General features: G+C 42.5%; 1 protein-coding gene across 1 annotated transcript in view; it reads left to right on the top strand.

Annotated features, from left to right (window-relative positions):
- Positions 1 to 20,237, top strand: part of hydin (HYDIN axonemal central pair apparatus protein) — a 131,753-nt gene that overhangs the window by 85,873 nt on the left and 25,643 nt on the right. The window contains exons 55-71 of the mRNA XM_061773925.1: positions 429 to 522; positions 629 to 722; positions 843 to 1,002; positions 1,322 to 1,404; positions 1,606 to 1,761; positions 2,964 to 3,060; positions 8,014 to 8,218; positions 15,245 to 15,477; positions 15,551 to 15,699; positions 15,768 to 15,954; positions 16,113 to 16,221; positions 16,443 to 16,682; positions 17,934 to 18,079; positions 18,857 to 19,063; positions 19,156 to 19,310; positions 19,506 to 19,600; positions 19,714 to 19,918. Of these exons, the coding sequence (XP_061629909.1) occupies positions 429 to 522; positions 629 to 722; positions 843 to 1,002; positions 1,322 to 1,404; positions 1,606 to 1,761; positions 2,964 to 3,060; positions 8,014 to 8,218; positions 15,245 to 15,477; positions 15,551 to 15,699; positions 15,768 to 15,954; positions 16,113 to 16,221; positions 16,443 to 16,682; positions 17,934 to 18,079; positions 18,857 to 19,063; positions 19,156 to 19,310; positions 19,506 to 19,600; positions 19,714 to 19,918 (2,615 nt within the window). The remainder of the gene's footprint in view (positions 1 to 428; positions 523 to 628; positions 723 to 842; positions 1,003 to 1,321; positions 1,405 to 1,605; positions 1,762 to 2,963; positions 3,061 to 8,013; positions 8,219 to 15,244; positions 15,478 to 15,550; positions 15,700 to 15,767; positions 15,955 to 16,112; positions 16,222 to 16,442; positions 16,683 to 17,933; positions 18,080 to 18,856; positions 19,064 to 19,155; positions 19,311 to 19,505; positions 19,601 to 19,713; positions 19,919 to 20,237) is intronic.

A 20,237-nucleotide genomic window follows, 5' to 3' on the forward strand; every position in this document is an offset into this window, starting at 1 on the left:
TGGTAGCCTGGGTGGATGTAGTGCGGAAGGATGCCTGCGGTAGGAGCCGCAAAAATGGATGTTCATGGCTGTCACGACCGAGGCAGAGTGAGCTAGTTGATAAGAGCTGAACTTGTTTTTTATACATCTCCATCTCCCCGTCTTTTGTAGTTTACAATACGTGACAACAAACAACGCATAATCCTTCAGTGGAAGTGTTGAGTGAATGTGAACATCAGGGCTGAATCATTAACTTAATGATGAAGCACTTGGAGGATTCTGTTTAAAAAGAACAAAAATATTAAACAAATATTTTTTATGAACCTTTTTAATTAACTGGTTCAATTGATTCAATACACTCATAAGAACTGTTCTCCCCATCACCATTTTTATTTCGGCAGGTTGTATTGTTGTTCTTGATTTGTATGTGCTCTATATATTTTTTTCAGGTTTCAGATGCAGAAAATATTTTGGGAATCTTATACACGGATAAAATACAGGTCTCTGCAGAAGCCTTTGATGTAGCCTTGGACATCACACCAGGTCCAAATCAGAAGAGTTTGCAATATACAATATGCAGTACAAGGACTGGTATGCTATAGTATTGCTATTTTTTTTAACACTACCGATACTCATCATTTTATGGCAGATTGCTGTCTGGACTTTGGAACTATAAAAGTTTTTGAAGAGGTAGAACGTACCATCAAACTGAAAAACCAAGGAAAATATGAATTTATATACAAGTGAGTTTAGACTGCTGGGTCTTTACATTGTGCCATTATTGTACCATTGTTCAGACTCATATGGAGAGAATATGTGTTGTACTAATACATCCCTTGCCTGCTGACTCATTGTTTCACTAGGATTTTAGTTGGGGAAAAAAACCCAAACCTAATCTCGGCCTTCACGATGTCCCCCGCAACTGGTACCTTAATTCCTCGCAAAAAGTACACACCCATTCAGATTGTCTGCAAACCCAAGAAAGAAGTTTCAATCACAGACAAGCCTGTCCTCTCCTGTCAGGTATGACTGTGGGCATACACACAATACAATTTTAGATTAACAAAACATTATTTAAACTCAAACTGTATGACTAAATTACCTTCAATGACAGACTGTGAGCCACCACTTGACACCACAGACTGTAATTTCAGGTCACTTCCGTTGAAGTCTCCGTAAAACTTATTTATTCATTCTATGTTAGAGAGCAGACAGAGTCATGATCAAAGAACATACTATACATTTTAACTACTAGATCCTGTTCAGATATATACACATGTTTAAAACCACACAGTAAACAACTTGAAGTGGTGTTGTAAGTAATTGTAATTGTCTACTACAGGTGATTGAACCCAGCAGTGGGGATGGAGGACATATTGTAGCCATTTTGCCCATCAGTGTTTCAGTCCAGTCCGTCTTTTCCAGGTTTAGTTTTAATGTCTTATCTTTTTTTTGTAGAAAATGTGTACTTTTTTTTAATGCTGCGCTCAACATTTTGTTGAAAGAACTTTGTGATTATCTTTGTTGCAATAATTGCAAACATAAAGTCATTGTGTCTCATATGTGACTGCATAGTATTTTTGGTAATGCAGTGATTCCAACATACTGTATTCTTGTCTGGTGTAGGTACACAATCTCACCTTCGTGTGACATCAACTTTGGTCCTCTTGTTTATGGCTCCAAGAAAAGTCAAACCTTCACAATTGAGAACAATGGAATATTTGAGACCCATTACACCATCATCTGTGTGGGCATTGACATTTGCCCACGAGCAAGGCAGGGGTAGGGGAGCACCACAGCATGACAGCAATTCAACAGAAACCTTTGTCTGCAATGTGCAGAGGTTTATTTCCTCCACTTTGTCTTTGCATAACCTGTCTCTGTCCCTTTTTTGGAGGTGGGGGGTGGGGGGGGGGGGTTCTTTTTATCTGGCAATGGTATTGTACAAAAATGTTAACATGTAATCATGGACAGTATTTACACATATACCGTAATTTCTCGTGTATAAAGCTCATTTTTTACCCCCCAAAATTTGTCAAAAGTCAATAGTGCACATTATACATAGGTATAGGAGAAAATGAAAAAGACTTTCACATTTTATCAATGTATGCCGCCATCTAGAGGTTATGAAAAAGCTGTACGCTTTCATTCCACTATGCCACCGCCCCCTAGAGGTTATGAAAAAGTTGTACACCTTCATTCTAGTATGCCACCTAGAGGTTATGAAAAAGGTGTAGACTACACTTTCATAACAATATGACAGGGGTACATATGACTGCATATATGTACAATTGTGCTCATAAGTTTACATACCCAGGGAGAATTTGTGAAATATTATTATCATTATTTTTTTAATACGACTGATGACTGAACAACAAGCATCATTCATTTCTTTATGGTTATGTTTTGTTTAATGATAATCCTTTTCTGAAATGCAGTTTAATTTGAATCCCATTAAAATAAAATTAAATGTGCTTCGCCTGGTCCTTCATGTTTTCTGAAAAGAATTGTACACATCTTACAAATCCTGCCTGGGTAATCAAACATATGAGCACAACTGTGTGTTCTCTCATTTACTAAATAAAACTAGGGCTGTGGATTTCAAAATAAGAGCAAGTAAATAAAAAGAAAGTATTGTGTGTTCAAATAAGGTGTTTAACTTCAGAATAATTCTTTTAAAATAACGAACAAAATACAGATACTTCATGTTTTGATCATATGGGTAAAAGCAAAATCATGCATTGTAAAAATGCATTATACATAGGTAGAAGGGTTTTCCAGAATTTTGAAGTCAACTTTGGGGGTGCGCATTATACAAGGGTGCACATTATATACGAGAAATTTCGTTACATATTCATGGAGAAAACAGTTCAAAGTGCGATGTTCATATTTTTCATATACAGTGTAACAGTACAAACCAATCTCTTGTCACTTTTAAGAAGAGACACCGTATAAGAGTAAATTATATTTTGTGTTGGTCACAGTAAGAAAGCCGCTCGAGAGAGCGCGTCAGAGAAGTCTCATCCAACCGGGAGCAAAATGAGGAGCGAGTCCTTCCATAAAGATACAAACATCTCGCAGGTGAGACTACTTGTGGAAATAAGTGAACAGGCAACCTTTGATCCATACTTTTATTGTTTCAGTATTCTATTGATGCGGCACGGTGACCAACTGGTTAGAGCGTCTGCCTCACAGTTCTGAGGTCCGGGGTTCAATCCCCGGCCCCGTCTGTGTGGAGTTTGCATGTTTTCTCCGGGCACTCCGGTTTCCTCCCACATCCCAAAAACATGCATGGTAGGTTAATTGACAACTCTAAATTGCCCGTAGGTGTGAATGTGAGTGTGAATGGTTGTTTGTTTATATGTGCCCTGCGATTGGCTGGCAACCAGTTCAGGGTTATAGCTGGGATAGGCTCCGGCACACCCACGACCCTAGTGAGGATAAGCGACTCAGAAAATGGATGGATGGATGGATGGATATTCTATTGATTTGTCTCCCCATGTTTTGTCATTTTTAATACAAGGGTCTGGATTTGCAATTTCAGTGCTCAACAGAAGTGAAGTGTTTATACGAGGTGTTTTTGATGGGTTCGGGTTAGGTTTAAGTTTCTATTTAAGAAAGCTTACATAGAGGCTGTTGAGTAAAACACAATCATGTTACTATCCATCCATCCATCCATTTTCTGAGCCGCTTATCCTCAGTAGGGTCCGCGGGAGTGCCTCATGTTACTATATGAAAGAAAATGCTTTTTTTTCCTACAGTACATATTTCATGTCATAACTTTTGTCGTTAAGTTATACAACCAATATTCGTCAGGTGGTGTAACCAATTTAAATCAATAAATGATGACCAAATGTTTCTAAATGCCAAGTGCAAAGTGTGTAGTTATTATACTAAATATATAAATGTGTATTTGTGTAATTATTTTTCTGTCTTTACATGGAAAATTTGATGATAAGGATAATTAAAAGCTGACCTCCAGAATGCAGAAACCTTAAATTATTGAAAAGTAAAACGTTGACATTGATAAATGTGTTATGAAGGAGAAAAATAAAAAAGACGACAAAGTGCCGATGTGAAAAACCCCAGAAATAAACAAAAATGGATGTAGCGCTACACGGAACAGACGGTGAACAAAATAAGTACAATGAACTAAAAAGTGCACGAGAAAGTAAAGATATAAAGCGCCACAATGTAATAACAAATAGACTCAGCTGTGTAGGAAATACAAAATCACAAGTAACCAAAGGAGCGCAACGAGTGTGAAATACTTAAGCACACTAGTAAAACAGAAAACAAGACCAAAGCTACAATCAAAAGAACCAGATCAAAGCTACACAAGATAATAAAGAACTGGCAATAAACCAAAAGGAACAACAGATTAACAAACAAAAAGACGGGAACAGAAAACTTCATACGGTGGTCTAATGTAATTTTGGTGAATTTGATCGAGGTGGAGGTCAGCGCAAAGAGGGTGTGTCTTTTGACATCCGCCCAGTGCATGTGACAATTTGGCGACTGAAAGTGGGTCTAAACTTCTGCCTGCTGAGACTACGTCTAATTTTTAGTGCAATTGAGCCGCTGCTCTAATGCGATTTTGTTGAATTTGATCAAGGTGGAGGCAGACAGATACGCGAGCTCCGTGGACATGTGTCAGATGTATTTTATTCATAAATATATGAACAGCGTGCATCGAACCCTCTGAATCATTGTAGAAATCAATTAATGAAAAACATTATATCCATCATCCATCCATTTTATTTTACCGCTTATCCTCACTAGGTTCGCGGGCTGTTGGAGCCTATCCCAGCTGACTCTGGGCAAGAAGCGGGGTACACCCTCCAATGGTCGCCAGCCAATCGCAAGGCACATATAAACAAAAAGCCATTCGCACTCACATTCACACCTACGGGCAATTTAGAGTATTCAATTAGCCTACCATGTATGTTTTTGGGATGTGGTAAGAAACAGGAGTACTCGGAGAAAATGCAAACAGGCACGGGGAGAAGATGCAAACTCCACACGACGAGGCCAGATTTGAACCCGGGTACTCAGAAATCTGAGGCAGATGTGCTAACCAGTCATCCACCTGCCACCATTCTTCTTCTTCTTCTTCTTCTTCTTCTTCTTCTTCTTCTTCTTCTTATTAGTAGTAGTAGTAGTAGTAGTAGTAGTAGTAGTATTATTAGTATTATTATTATTATTATTATTATTATTATTATTATCTGTGATTGGTCGGTCATCAGTTCAGGGAGTACCCTGCCTCTCGCCCGAAGTCAGCAGGGATAGGTGCCAGTAAGCTCGTGACCCTAGTGAGGATAAGCGGTTCAGAAAATGGATGGATGGATATAATTATTATTAATATAATATTCTTCAAATCATCCCACGTACTGAGTGGCATGCAGCTATGAGGTTGGGGGAGAGGTATATGAGATCGTTGGAGGGATATAGTTCAATGAAGTCCGCAGACATTTAAGTCACAAAGCGTTATTTTTTTACTAGCTAATTCTGTATAGAATATACAGAATAAGGGTATAAGGTATAAGGTATAAGGGTATACACATAACGTTCAATATGGGAGTCCTGATCTTTGAGATTGGAAATCGATCTGATGTCATCCAACGACTATTGGATGGGATCGGACTGGTTCTGACTGGATCTAAAATCTCTGATTTTACAACTCTCTGAACAGTCCATTCCATGCGCCACTCCAGCACTATTATCCAGCAGCACCCGGACGGCGTGCAGAGCCCACATGATCACAACAACAGGTTGCTAGGGTGCTAACATTGTTGCAAGGAGTAAGAGTGGATGTTGCTTGCTTAAAATCGTTTATTGACATGGTAGTTTAAGTTCACAGTAAAACTACACACACATAACAAAATAATTACAGGTATTGAATGTTCAAATACATCACAGACTTCATTTCTTTCTCTGTTAATGTTCACAAAAATTGCTAGCGCAATGCACACAATACACATAATAGGTTTGAAAACACCTTTGACGAGCTAGCGAAAATTAGCATTGAACTTGTGGCACTAATGTATATCTCTCAAAATAATGACTGTTGGTACACATATCCACTGTATAATCACATAAAAAACAACCAATATAACTATAGTAGCTGGTGTATATTCTTCTCTGTGAAAAACAAATTATAATAACATTATTCGATCATGACTGCTACTTTCTTTGTTACTGTGTGTATCTCATTGTGTGTATCACACTGCCCCTCTGAGGCCAAGACGTGTACAGCAGGAACAGCGATTGTCAATAAAACTAAACCCCAGTTGAATCAAGAAGTTCAAGTGTATTGCCGCACATGTGGAGAATGCAAATGACGTTCCCACCATTTACTGACAGTAAAAAAACAAAACAAAACCAAAAAAAAACTGAATTGAACGTTATTTTGCACTTTCAAAGTATAATCTGTATTTATAATTTATTGAGATTATTTTTAAAAAATTTTATCCATCCATTTTCTGAGCCGCTTCTCCTCACTAGGGTCGCGGGCGTGCTGGAGCCTATCCCAGCTATCATCGGGCAGGAGGCGGGGAACACCCCGAACTGGTTGCCAGCCAATCGCTGGGCACATACAAACAAACAACCATTCGCACTCACATTCACACCTACGGGTAATTTAGAGTCTCCAATTCATGCATGTTTTTGGGATGTGGGAGGAAACCGGAGTGCCCGGAGTAAACCCACACAGCACGGGGAGAAGATGCAAACTCCACACAGGCGGGGCCGGGGATTGAACCCCGGTCCTCAGAACTGTGAGGCTGACGCTCTAACCAGTCGTCCACCGTGCCGCCTCAGTTTTTTTAAATGTATTTTATTAATTCAATCTATTCAAATGTAGAATATCCTTATGTTTAAGTTAAGCAGTGTTTGTGATGCAATTTAAATAAGTATTTTTGTTATTGGTTTTATTGAAGTTATTTTTCAGGATTTCCTAAAATATTTTTTGTTTATTTTATTCAATTGTAGTACATTCGTATTATTAAAGGTAGCTTTATGTAACCCATTGGTAATAATAAATGGGTCAGTTTTTCTAATAGTTACTGTTGCTGATCATCATTCTCTGTTTTGAGTAATATCACTTGATCGAGCCGTTTCTAACATTTCATACTATAAAATAAAGTATGTCTTATTATGCTGATATCGGATCGGACCAATATCGGTATCGGCCAAAACTCAAGGCTGCAATATCGGTATCGGATCGAAGTGAAAAAGGCGGATTGGAACATTCCCAACGTTCACTGCTCCTGTCACGCAGGAATCGTTGAGTCCTTTTCCACATAAAGAGACATTTCCATGCGAGACAACTGTATTTGTGCTGCTTTTAAAGGGGATGAAAGAACCCGCTTCAATTGGACAGGAATAAAGTCAACTGTGGTGATGCCCACACCAAGCAGCGCAGATGTCCCATTTTAAATGTGGTGGGGGTTCGCTGGTCCATGAAATTACCAAAACCAGGTCCAGCCCGCCTCCTCGCAGACTTATGCAAAACGCGTCGCTGGAGTTCTGCTACTCACGGAAATAGAACCAACGGTCTCAGCAGGCGTGGGTTTAGACCGAGTTTCTGCCACCAAATTGTCACTATGCCAGGCGCATGTGAGAGGACACGCCTTCACTGTGCCAGGACGGCCACCTTGTCGAAAAACGGTCTGCCGAATTGGCAAACACGCACAGTGAGCCTTGTGCTTGCACGGAAATCAGGATGCACCAGTTCTTGCACTGCGCTCCGCTGCACATACACCGTCTACAAAAATAGAGCCCAAAGTGTTTCAGATAGTGTAGTCCGACTGTGAAATCACAATTCTGCAAAATTCAGAACAGCTTGCTCACAGACATATTTAGGAAATAGGGAATTCAGAAAAGATTTACTTGGTTGTGTAACTTCACATTGTATGTGTGGGCAGGCATTCCAGAAACCCAACTATTTGTATACTAGCAATCAGTTCTTCGTATGTCCCCAGTAAATCACAACTTTGAAAGACTAACCTTGGTTTCCTTGTTTTGCATTTCCAGAATCGACTCAGCACAGGGGTGTTTGCAGTATTCCCATGCACGGGAACAATGCAGCCCAGGACTCGGCAGGCAGTGACAGTTGAGTGTGTAGCTGAGCAGCTGGGCAGCTGGAGCCAGAAGTTGCTTATCGATATCAGTGGCCGTGACCCCTCAGACCACCCTGAAGGCATACCATACAAACTGATAGCTGAAGTCTGTAGGCCAGGTGGGAACTGCTTTGAGTCACTTTTATCTATTTAAGTTGTTGACTGTTTAACAATTGAGTCTATTTTCAAGTTGCTTCACCCCAAATCATAACTGAAACACCACAAACATTGGATATTGCTGCAAAAAGAACTTTTTTTGTCTACAGTGAACCCTCCAATGTTGAACACATTCCATTCAGATGCTGGTTAAACAACTTCCCATAGTAAAAGTAGAGCACAATGAATTGGTTCCAGGCAAAAACTGTCACCAGCATACACTGAACAACAATATCACACTTTTGGTTTTGCTCCCATTTTGTATGAGATGACCTCAAAAATTGTAAACCTTTTTAAACTTTTTTGTACACAAAAAAAGCCTATTTCGCGCCAATATTGTTCACAAATCTGTTAGTGAGCACTTCTCCTTTGCCAGGATAATTTATCCACATCACATGGTGACGCATTTCAGGATGCTGACTAAACACAATGATTGTCTGCCCAATGCTGCCCACAATAAAAGGCCACTCTAAAATGTGCAGGTTTATTGCACACCGCATATGTCAAAGGTTTTGTGGGGGTATGCAATTGGCATGTTGACTGCCAGAATGTTCACCAGAGCTGTTGCTGTGAATTGAATGTTTATTTCTGTGCCATAAGCCATCTCCAAAGGCGGTTCAAAGAATTTGGCTGTACATCCAACCAGCCTCACAACCGCAGACTTTGTGTAACCACAACAGCCCAGGACCTCCACATCCAGCAGCTTCACCTCCCAAGATTCCCTGAGACCAGCCATTTAGACATCTTGCCTCAATAATCGATTTTCATGACAAAAGAATTTCTGCACAAACTGTCAGAAACTGTCTCAGGGTAACTTATCTGCATGCTAGTGTAGCGTATATGGGGGTTAAATAAAAATTAAATTAATTTGGAAAAAGATACGATGGAAGGTAAACACCTGTCTGATTTGTCTGATTTACGCTTTAACGTGAAAATCAAACTAATTTGTCTCACACACTTTAGGCAGCCTGGTCGATCTCCCGAATGTTTGGCTGGTCCGTCCGCACGGGGGAACAGGTGGCTTTGGCGGGAAAGGAGGAAAAAAAAAAAAGCAGGAAAACAAAAAGTTCCCAGGCATGGCGGCCGGAGCCTGTATGTCAATGTTCGTAAGACGTTCGAGGCGGACGGGTACTGCCCGCTTCCTTCCCCACAGAGTTTGCCCAGGTACCCAAAAGGGTAGCTCGGAGCGCTGGCAGGATGCCCTGTGGCGGGGAAGGGTCCGATGTGTCCTCATAACCTCGTGGTGCGAGGTGGGGCTGAGCCAGTCTTTGGCAAATTGGTCGAACCAGAGCCAGCCAACAAAGGAGGCTCCGGCCTTTAAACCGGCCAAAAGGGGTGGTTACCCCCCCCTTTCCCCCCTCTGGGGCCAACAGGGAAGATGGAACGCCTCTTAATGTTACTTTTCCATTTTAGAATTATTATGTTTTAAAAACAGTGGGATAAAATATTAATTATTGGATTTAAGATAACAAGACCATTATCCAGCTTTGCATTGTCACGCGCACATCCTCTTTAATCCCTGTCACGAATGTTTCAATTGTATGTGTATGTTGAGAACACTGTAATATTTGCAATGTGGCATTTGTGTTGTGTGGGGAAACATTTCATCCGGTTCAGTTGACAAACAGATTTGACATCAGACATTCCAATTTGCAGAAATACAATCACTAGTGGCGCTATTGCGAAGGTAACACTAGTGGCGTTCCTGCAAAGTTCTTAAAATATTATATAACATTCAAGTCCAGTGAAGATTGTGATTAGTTAAGCCGGGGTTGCAGTAGTTTTCCACTACCTATGGGTGTCGCTATGCTCCATCCATTGTCCCAGGCAGAAGGAACAAATTTCACTGAAAACAGCGGGAAAAAGAAATCTTTGTTGGTGAGACTCTTCAGGCTGGCTGGGGCTGGAAGTTAATTAATTTAGCGTCTGGGTGAGAAACCAGGTGTCTGTGTCTCAGCTTTGATGAGCTACTTGGGACTGGCTGGTAAATCATTTAGAGTCCGTGCGCGAAGTTAAGCCTCCTCGTGCTTCTACGTAGATAAACAGACAAGGTTTTCCTTAGATGTCTTGTGTACGCAGACTGACTCAGCGGGCAGCCGAGGCAGGTATGCGGAAAAGCACGAGAACTGGGGGTTGCTGGGTGTCATCTTTAGTGGCGTGTCCGTTACACTAGTCATCCTCATTCCGGTCTTGACGTGACTGCAGTTTGTCATCGTAACTGACTTCAGTGGGCAAATACTCACATTCGATGGCATCTGCTCTCTTCACGGATGAATCCCAGTTTTCACTGTTCAGGGCAGATGGCAGATGGCAGACAGCGCGTATGGCACTGTGTGGGTGAGAGATTTGTTGATGTCAACATTGTGGATCGAGAGATCCATGGTCATGGTGGGGTTATAGCATGGGCAGGCATATGTTATGGACAACAATCACAGGTTTATTTATTGATTGCGTTTTTAAATTGACAGAGACACTTTGACACAATCCTGAGAACCATTTTTGCGTCATTCATCAATGACCATCACCTGATGGTGCAGCATGATAATGCTGGGCCCCATATATTGCAAGTATCGATACAAAATTGCTGGAAGCAGGAATCATCCCAGTTCTTGCATAGCCAGCATACTCACTGGACATGTCATCTACTGAGCATGTTTGGAAAGATCTTGATTCACATATATGCTTGCATGGTCCAGTTCCTGCCAATCTCCAGCAACTTTGCACAGCCATTGAAAAGGAGCATTTTGAGATGCCACACCCGTGAGATGGATGGATGATTTTAGCAAAAGGAGAAGTGCTCAGATTTGCGAACAAGCCTTTAATCTTGGAGTTCATCTCATGAAGAATGTGGGACGTGACCGGAACACCTCACCGGGGAGGCGTCCAGGAGGCATCCGAATCAGATGCCCCAGCCACCTCATCTGGCTCCTCTCGATGTGAAGGAGCAGCGGCTCTACTCTGAGATCCTCCCGGATGACCGAGCTTATCATCCTATCTCTAAGGGAGAGCCCGGACACCCTGCGGAGGAAACTAATTTCGGCCGCTTGTATCCGGGATCTTGTTCTTTCGACCCACAGCTCGTGACCATAGGTGAGGGTAGGAACGTAGATTGACCAGTAAATCGAGAGCTTCGCCTTTCGGCTTAGCTCCTTCTTTACCACAACGGATCGATACAAAGTCTGCATCACTGCAGACGCTGCACCGATCCGCCTGTCGATCTCCCGTTCCATTCTTCCCTCACTCGTGAACAAGACCCCAAGATAGTTGAACTCCTCCACTTGGAGCAGGATCTCATCCCCGACCAGGAGAGGGCACGCCACCCTTTTCCGACTGAGGACCATGGTCTCAGATTTGGAGGTGCTGATTCTCATCCCAGCCGCTTCACACTTGGTTGCGAACTGCTCCAATGAGAGTTGGAGGTCACGGCTTGATGAAGCCAACAGAACCACATCATCTGCAAAAAGCAGAGATGCAATACTGAGGCCCCCAAACCGGACCCCCTCTACTCCTCGACTGTGCCTAGAAAATCTGTCCATAAAAGTTATGAACAAAATCGGTGACAAAGGGCAGCCTTGGCGGAGTCCAACCCTCACCGGAAACGAGTCCGACTTACTGCCGGATATGCGGACCAAACAGTCGTACAGGGACCGAACAGCCCGTATCAGGGGTTTCGGTACCCCATACTCCCGAAGCACCCCCCACAGGACCCCCCGAGGGACATGGTCGAACGCCTTCTCCAAGTCCACAAAACACCTGTAGACTGGTTGGGCGAAGTCCCATGCACCCCCGAGGACCCTGCCAAGGGTGTAGAGCTGGTCCACTGTTCCACGGCCAGGACGAAAACCACACTGCTCCTCCTGAATCTGAGATTCAACTTCCCGACAGACTCTCCTCTTCAGCACCCCTGAATGGACCTTACCAGGGAGGCTGAGGAGTGTAATCCCCCTGTAGTTGGAGCACACCCTCCGGTCCCCCTTCTTAAAAAGGGGGACCACCACCCCAGTTTGCCAATCCAGAGGCACTGTCCCCGATGTCCACGCGATGTTGCAGAGGCGTGTCAACCAGGACAGCCCTACAACATCCAGAGCCTTGAGGAACTGCGGGCGTATCTCATCCACCCCCGGGGCCTTGCCACCAAGGAGCTTTTTAACCACCTCGGTGACCTCAACCCCAGAGATAGGAGAGCCCGCCTCAGAGAACCCAGACTCTGCTCCCTCATGGGAAGGCGTGTCGGTGGAATTGAGGAGGTCTTCGAAATATTCTCCCCACCGGCTCACAACGTCCCGAATCGAGGTCAGCAGCGCCCCACTATCCACAGTGTTGATGGCGTGCTGCTTCCCCCTCCTGAGACGCCGGATGGTGGACAAGAATTTCCTCGAAGCCGTCCGGAAGTCTTTCTCCATGGCCTCACCGAACTCCTCCCATGCCCGGGTTTTTGCTTCAGCGACCACCAAAGCTGCATTCTGCTTGGCCAGCCGGTACCCATCAGCTGCCTCAGGAGTCCTACAGGCCAAAAAGGCCCGATAGGACTCCTTCTTCAGCTTGACGGCATCCCTCACCGTTGGTGTCCACCAACGGGTTTGGGTATTCCCGCCACGACAGGCACCAACCACCTTACGGCCACAGCTCCGGTCGGCCGCCTCAGAAATGGAAGCGCGGAACATGGTCCACTCGGACTTGATGTCCCCCGCCTCCCCCGGAACATGAACAAAGTTCTGTCGGAGGTGGGAGTTGAAACTCCTTCGGACAGGGGATTTCGCCAGACGTTCCCAGCAGACCCTCACAATACGATTGGGCCTGCCACGTCTGACCGGCATCTTCCCCCACCATCGGAGCCAACTCACCACCAGTTGACAACTCCACCCCTCTCTTTACCTGAGTGTCCAAGACATGCGGCCGCAAGTCCGATGACACGACCACAAAGTCGATCATCGAACTGCGACCTACGGTGTCCTGGTGCCGAGTGCACGTGTGGACACCCTTATGCTTGAACATGGTGTTCGTTATGGACAATCCGTGATGAGCACAGAAGTCCAATAACAGAACACCGCTCGGGTTCTGATTGGGGGGGCCGTTCCTCCCAATCACGCCCTTCCAGGTCTCACTGTCATTGCCCACGTGAGCATTGAAGTCCCCCAGCAGAACGATGGAGTCCCCAGCGGGAGTGCTCTCCAGCACCCCCTCCAAGGACTCCAAAAAGGGTGGCTACTCTGAACTGCTGTTTGGTGCATAGGCACAAACAACATTCAGGACCCGTCCCCCCACCTGAAGGCGGAGGGAGGCTACACTCTCGTCCACCGGGGTGAACCCCAATGTACAGGCGCCGAGCCAGGGAGCAATAAGTATACCCACACCTGCTCGGCGCCTCTCACCGTGGGCAACTCCAGAGTGGAAGAGAGTCCAACCCCTCTCAAGAGGACTGGTACCAGAGCCCAAGCTGTGCGTGGAGGTGAGTCCGACTATATCAAGTCGGAACTTCTCGACCTCACACACCAGCTCGGGCTCCTTCCCTGCCAGAGAGGTGACATTCCACGTCCCAAGAACCAGCTTCTGTAGCCAGGGATCGGATCGCCAAGGTCCCCGCCTTCGGCCACCGCCCAGCTCGCACTGCACCCGACCCCTATGGCCCCTCCCACAGGTGGTGAGCCCATGGGAAGGGGGACCCATGTTACCCTTTCGGGCTGTGCCCGGCCGGGCCCCATGGGTTCAGTCCCGGCCACCAGGCGCTCGCCTTCAAGCCCCACCTCCAGGCCTGGCTCCAGAGGGGGGCCCCAGATACCCGCGTCCGGGCAAGGGAAACCTGAATCCATTAATTGTATTCGTCATCGGTGTTTTTGGAGCTTTGCTTTTTCTGGTCCCTCACCTGTTTACCATGGGTGACCCTGCCAGGGGCATAAAGCCCCAGACAACTTAGCTCCTAGAATCATTGGGACACACAAACCCCTCCACCACAACAAGGTGACGGCTCAACGAGGGGACAGAAATCTAGCTTTTCTATTTAAAATGTATATTAACGGAGCTGAAAATGTTTAAGTTACATTTAACATCCCTAATTGTCATGCAAGTATAAAGAGAAGTAAACCACTGAAAAGTATAGATGCCAAGACTAAAATAAAGTGAAACTACTTACCATTTGAAGATGTCTGAGAGACAGAACAGGGAGACAACATTACACAGTTTGTTGTCAAGCTTCTCTCATTAAGAAGGATGCTTCCAGCTAACTTCTATTTACAATATGATCTGCTTGGTAAAATTCACTTTTGTGCAACTGATATGTTCTGTTTCATTCTGGATTTTGCAGCGAATAATAAGTCACCTCAATTATCGCAATATCATCGTTTAAAACGTTAGCGAGCTATACTGTACATAATCGCTGCACCTATTTTTAGACTGATATTCACCTTTTATTCACCATGTGCTATGGTGTATTATGTAAATATACAACTGTATCACATTGTACAATTTGCTGTATATGCATTTGTATTTGCCTCTATCTGTTTCTTTGTTTGACTCTGCTGTCTGCAGTCAATTTGGCATTGCAAATGAAAGTCTGTTCTCAATTTCCTTAGCTGGATAAAAAAAGGTTAAATGAATAAAATAAATAAATATGTGATTAATTATATTGCTCATATTGTACTAGGGAGCCAGAGCCTTTCGAATGTCACAGTAAGTTACACGTCAGGTTCGATAGTTATCACTACATTGTTTGTGTTTGCAATCAATTGTACCCTTCAGTGGTAGCATCGGAAAAAACAAAACACTCATGTGGAGTTAATCCTTTAGATGCTAAGTAAACTGAAATTCGCTGAACCTGGTTGAACTGCGTATTGTACAGCTTTTAGGGCATTTGACTTTGGAGGGTCCGTAAACTTAAATAACTGTACTGTACCATACAGAGGCTCAAGCAAGTGGCGCAGTGTTGAGGTGTTTTGTTTCCCCATTTTTATTTTCTCTTTTCATGAATTAACTTTTTTCTTGTTGTCATACAGGCATTGTGTTGGACATGGCCTCTATCTTTGAGGAGCACCATATGTGTCAAAACAGCAGCCAGCTATCATCCGAACAATTTTTCAGTGCTGAACAAGTTTTTGTCCTGGACGAGAACAAGTTTATTTTCAACAAAATTATTGTGGGGCGGACTTCTCAGGCTCGCTTAAAGCTCACCAACAACAGCAAGGTGCCTTACACGCTCAACTTGGCCATCAGATATGTTGGCATTAAGGTAAAGATTTGTCGACTGCATGGATTATTCTATTCCAATGGAAAAATGTTCAAAATGCCCATTATCTTTGCAGATGTCCGGCAATGTTGATGTTTTTGAATTGTCTTCTCCAACTTTATTCGTTCCTGGCCAATCCCACGCATTCACTTCTTTGAGCTTCACACCACATACCATGCATCTCTACAATGCTGTTTTTGAAGCCACGTTTGATAAAAGCAGCAGGTATGCTTCAAGATGGTATGCTGTATTGTAATCCTTTGAATTGATTATATCCCCTCTCTTTGTTGAAGAATAACAACAAACCTAAAGACCAAGGTCCTGGAGTTTGACATAGTTGGTGAAGGCTGTCTGCCAGTTGTTTCAGTGATACGTCCGGCCAGCAAATCGAGTCCAGTCTTGCACTTCAGACGGACATTGGTAGGACGTACTAATTCCCTACCCTTGGTGCTCCTAAATGATGGCAATGTGCCAGCTCAGGTGAGCGAATACACTTTCTGTTATTGCTTTATGTGTCATCAGTATTCTGTATGACAAAACATTATGTATTGATTTTCTTAGTCAAACAATCATTTATTTGTAATATTTGTGAGACAAGGGGAACTTTTTTTTACAATCCTTATGTTTGCGTTATAAAGGTCCAGATTGACATGACGGATAAACACAGTGTGTTAACCCTCAAAGCTGCACCTGGCAACAAATGTGGCACTATTCACTTCTCTCAATTTGAGGACACCCTTGACTCTGGTAAAAAAAGAATTTCCTGTAAAGGATAATTTACCTAAATCTGCCGCTGTTTTAATTATTTCTATGCTGTGTATTGAATCAATAAAACAATCAATCAAAGCAAAATATCATAATCTGCATCTAAATGATAACTTTCATGACTTATTTGTTTATCCTTTTATTTACCAAAGACATCTTTACAGTGCTTGCAACAATCTCCATTCAGTTATTTTCTTCAACAGAGCTTCGCTTCGTCCACAGTGCGTGCCTGAAACTTGATCTTAATGAGAGGGTTGAATTTGAGGTCACATTCTCCTCGAACAAACATCTGAAGGTGGATGACAAGATTTCAGTGCAAGTAAAGGGCAGCCAATATAGTAATGCTACAATTCAAGTAAGTGGAGAGGCTTACCAGCAACTTGTCAGCCTTGACAACATCAGAAAGCCACCACGGGAGATTAATCCAAATTATAATGAGGAAGGTAAGAGTTAAATGTATTGCTTGAAGCAAATATTACATGTGAAGAGGAGGGGGAGTACTTTTCATGTTAGTAATTCCCATATTGCTTAGTTGTATTGAGTAATTGGAATTAGTTTTCAACAACCTCACCAAACCAGTCAAGTATTAAGTATTACTAAATCCAGAAAAAAACAGCCGCCATTTTCTTTCCATTTCGCTGTGCCGGATTTTCTGCACTTGGATTTAGCAAAGGTCCACCAAAATGGCGTTTTTTTTCATTGTTTTACGCAAAGTAATCCATGTTCTTTTCCACTGATGTTTTGGGGAAATCCCTTTAACACCTTGTTTTTGAAATTCCTAATTCAGATGAGCTTTTCTGTGGTTCTGACATAAATGAAAACGTTCCTTGAGTTCGGTGTGCAAAATCACACGTTCATAGGATTCGGACACGATTGAAAACTATATACACGTGATTAATTGAAAACTATATAGACATGATGAACTATTATTATTCTTGTTTTCTGTTTGAAATAATTCTGACAGTGCCCTCGCTCTCACTTTGGCCCTGAAAATGAGATGGCTCAAGGGGCCGAAAAATAAAAAAAATAATCTAAAAATGGACTGTTTAAACATCACATTTTCATCTCAATTAATACAGAATATCCGGGAATTTTTTGACCAAAGAGTCAAGGTTTGGGTCACACATTTCCTATCGATGTACTGTACATAGATTTCGGGACAAGTAAATTGGGGCTGGTTTGAGACATAAAAATTGGCAGAAAATCCTTAATCCTTTTCCGATTCTTATAAACCTTTATTTCCTCAATCCAATGATATAATCTATTTTGATCTACAGGTGGTTTGAAAATGTTAGTAATATACCTACAAGTATGTGCAGTTTATCAGAGGCTAACATGGTTAGCTAACACTAATCTGTGCATCCCAAAAAGAGCTTACTTTTTCACACAGTCGAGCTGCCAAGTCATAGATGAACAAAGTCTGTGCTGGTTATTAGTTAGTATATAAAGTAGACTCACTGTTAAATAATAGTGGGATGGAAATTTAGAACTACTCCAGACATTTTCAGAAATGACAGCCAACAAAAGATTTACTTTACTGTTTAATTTCACACTTCATTGTTGGTTAAGCATTTGCTATAATGATGATAATAAAAATTCTGAAGCAGCAAAATTAAAAAACACAAAACATTTTTAATTAAAGTTTTGATGTTGCCATGGTAAATAAATTAACGCAATGTTTTACATCCCCACAGATTATTCTGATTTGCTCAGTTTTGGTCACTGCCATGTCGCTTGTCCTGTCAAAGAGAGTTTCACTATGACAAATCACAGCAGCAGCAACCAGGTGGTGAGGTTTGAGTGGCCCTCTGATGATGCCAATCTCACCTTTTCACCACAGGTAAACACTGTGGAGAAGTCTTCTTTATTAATTTACGTACATTGTTTAAGGTTTGATGAAATTATTCAACTCCTTAGTACACCAACTGTGTCGTCATTCCTTGACGACAAAATATATATTCACAATGTGACCACTACCGGTATTCAAATAATTAGATACAATTATAATTATATTATTAAATACAGTATAGTATTTAATATTATAATTATCACTGATGGTGTAGTGGTACACTCGCCTGACTTTGGTGCGGGCAACGTGGGTTCAGTTCCCAATCAGTGACAGTGTGAATGTGAATGCGAATGGTTGTCCGTGTCTATATGTGCCCTGCGACTGACTTGTGACCAGTTCAGGGTGTAGTCTGCCTTTCGCCTAAAGTCGGGTGGGATAGGCTCCAGCTCCCCGCGACCCTGAACAAGATAAGCGGTGTTGAGAATGGATAGACAGTATAGTATATGGTTTGGGTTTATCCATATGGTTGCGTTGAAAAAAAAACCCACTACAAATATCAAGGATAACTTACTGACAATAAAGTGTATATGCAAAGGTGTTTGTTTCTCAGTTAACAATTTACATATACCAGAAATATTTAGAGTTAATGACTAGTAGAGGACAGGTTAATGCTGTACTTTGATTTTCTTTAGCATGACGAATGGAACCTTGATCCTGTTTGATACATTGGAAAACAACAACAAATAACTGGACATTGTGTTGGTATTTGAACTTATGTTCTGCTATATCTACAAAACTATGTGTTTCGATTGTATTTTATGCCTACAGGTAGGACACCTCCATGCAGGCTGTTCTAAGGAAGTGACTGTCATTTTCTGTGCCAAAGCACGAGTGACACTAACGAAACAGACAATTGCATGCAAGATTTGTCAGGTGACATTCCAGCGGCCATTGGATCAGGTTCCTGACTGGGATGACCAAAAGAAAATATTGCAGGCTTCATGTACACAGCCACAACAAACTGGAAAGAATAAGGTATGCATGTTGACATGCATAATCCTAATAGAGATGTTGACAGCAGAAAAGTATGCATCTATGTTCAGAATTGCGTGTTTGTTTACTCAAAGAAACACCATGCAGAGCCGGGTTGCTCTGTGGTCAAAGGCTCAGACTGGGATTTGCATTTACGTGTCAGTGTCGTTTGTGACTTTGTAAAGTTCAGCTGCAACACAGAAACTATCCGATTCAAAGACACCTTGGCTTACCAAAGCAGCACTCACCAGTAAGTCATTTTGCTATGCCCGCCTCCCTTGCCTTTTCACCAAGATTAAGTAATACAGATAAATGCTTGTCGACGATGACAAAACACACCCTTATTGATTTTTCCTTCTAAATGGATCAGCCTCTAGAGCAATACTGTCAATTGCCAGTGTGTTTGAATTACTAAAATAATCATATCCCTTTGTTTTCTATGCAGGGTGCAGATAATTAATGAGGGTGCTGTGAGACTGGAATTTTCATGGCAAGTCTTGATAGATTCAAGCAGCAGTCCAGTCAGCCAAAACCAAGAAGGTGAACAATAAATGATTCTTTTAACTAGATATTCATTTAACAATTCCTCCAACCACTCACAAATGGTCTTGACACTTTAAGAGAGGTATTAAAAACCCTCATTTGAGTTCCAGGTGGCATGTCATCAAGAGCCTTGACTGAAGAACAGGCTGCCAGCACTCTGACCAGTGAGAGGTCTCTTCTGATAGGAAAACCCAATATGCATGGTTTTACTGTGGAGCCAAGTATTGGCACCATTTTGCCTGGTGCTTTGCAAAATTTCAACATTTGCTTTTCACCTTTGGAAGCAGGCCTGTTCCAAGGCAGATTACATTGCAGGTAGTTTAATTCTGACAATCAAGTGAAACCTATATATACGCATATACGTTAAACGCTGTACTACGTCAAAATCAACCTTAGTACTTAATGCACTTAAAACAAAGTATTCCAAAACCTAATTCAGTATGTGTCCGGCTTTAACATATTACCCGAGCTGTGGTTTGTGACTTCCTGTAACGGGGAGTTTACAGTATGTGTATCAATCGCGCCTGTCAGCAGTAATTTGCAAATGTTATCAAGCTTTTACCTAGAAAAGCACTTTAATGCTTGTGACAGATTTTGACGTTCTTTTTCCTTTGGTACTTAAAAATGGGACATG

This window comes from Phyllopteryx taeniolatus, chromosome 5 (assembly GCF_024500385.1).
Source record: "Phyllopteryx taeniolatus isolate TA_2022b chromosome 5, UOR_Ptae_1.2, whole genome shotgun sequence".
In the NCBI taxonomy this organism is placed as follows: domain Eukaryota; kingdom Metazoa; phylum Chordata; class Actinopteri; order Syngnathiformes; family Syngnathidae; genus Phyllopteryx; species Phyllopteryx taeniolatus.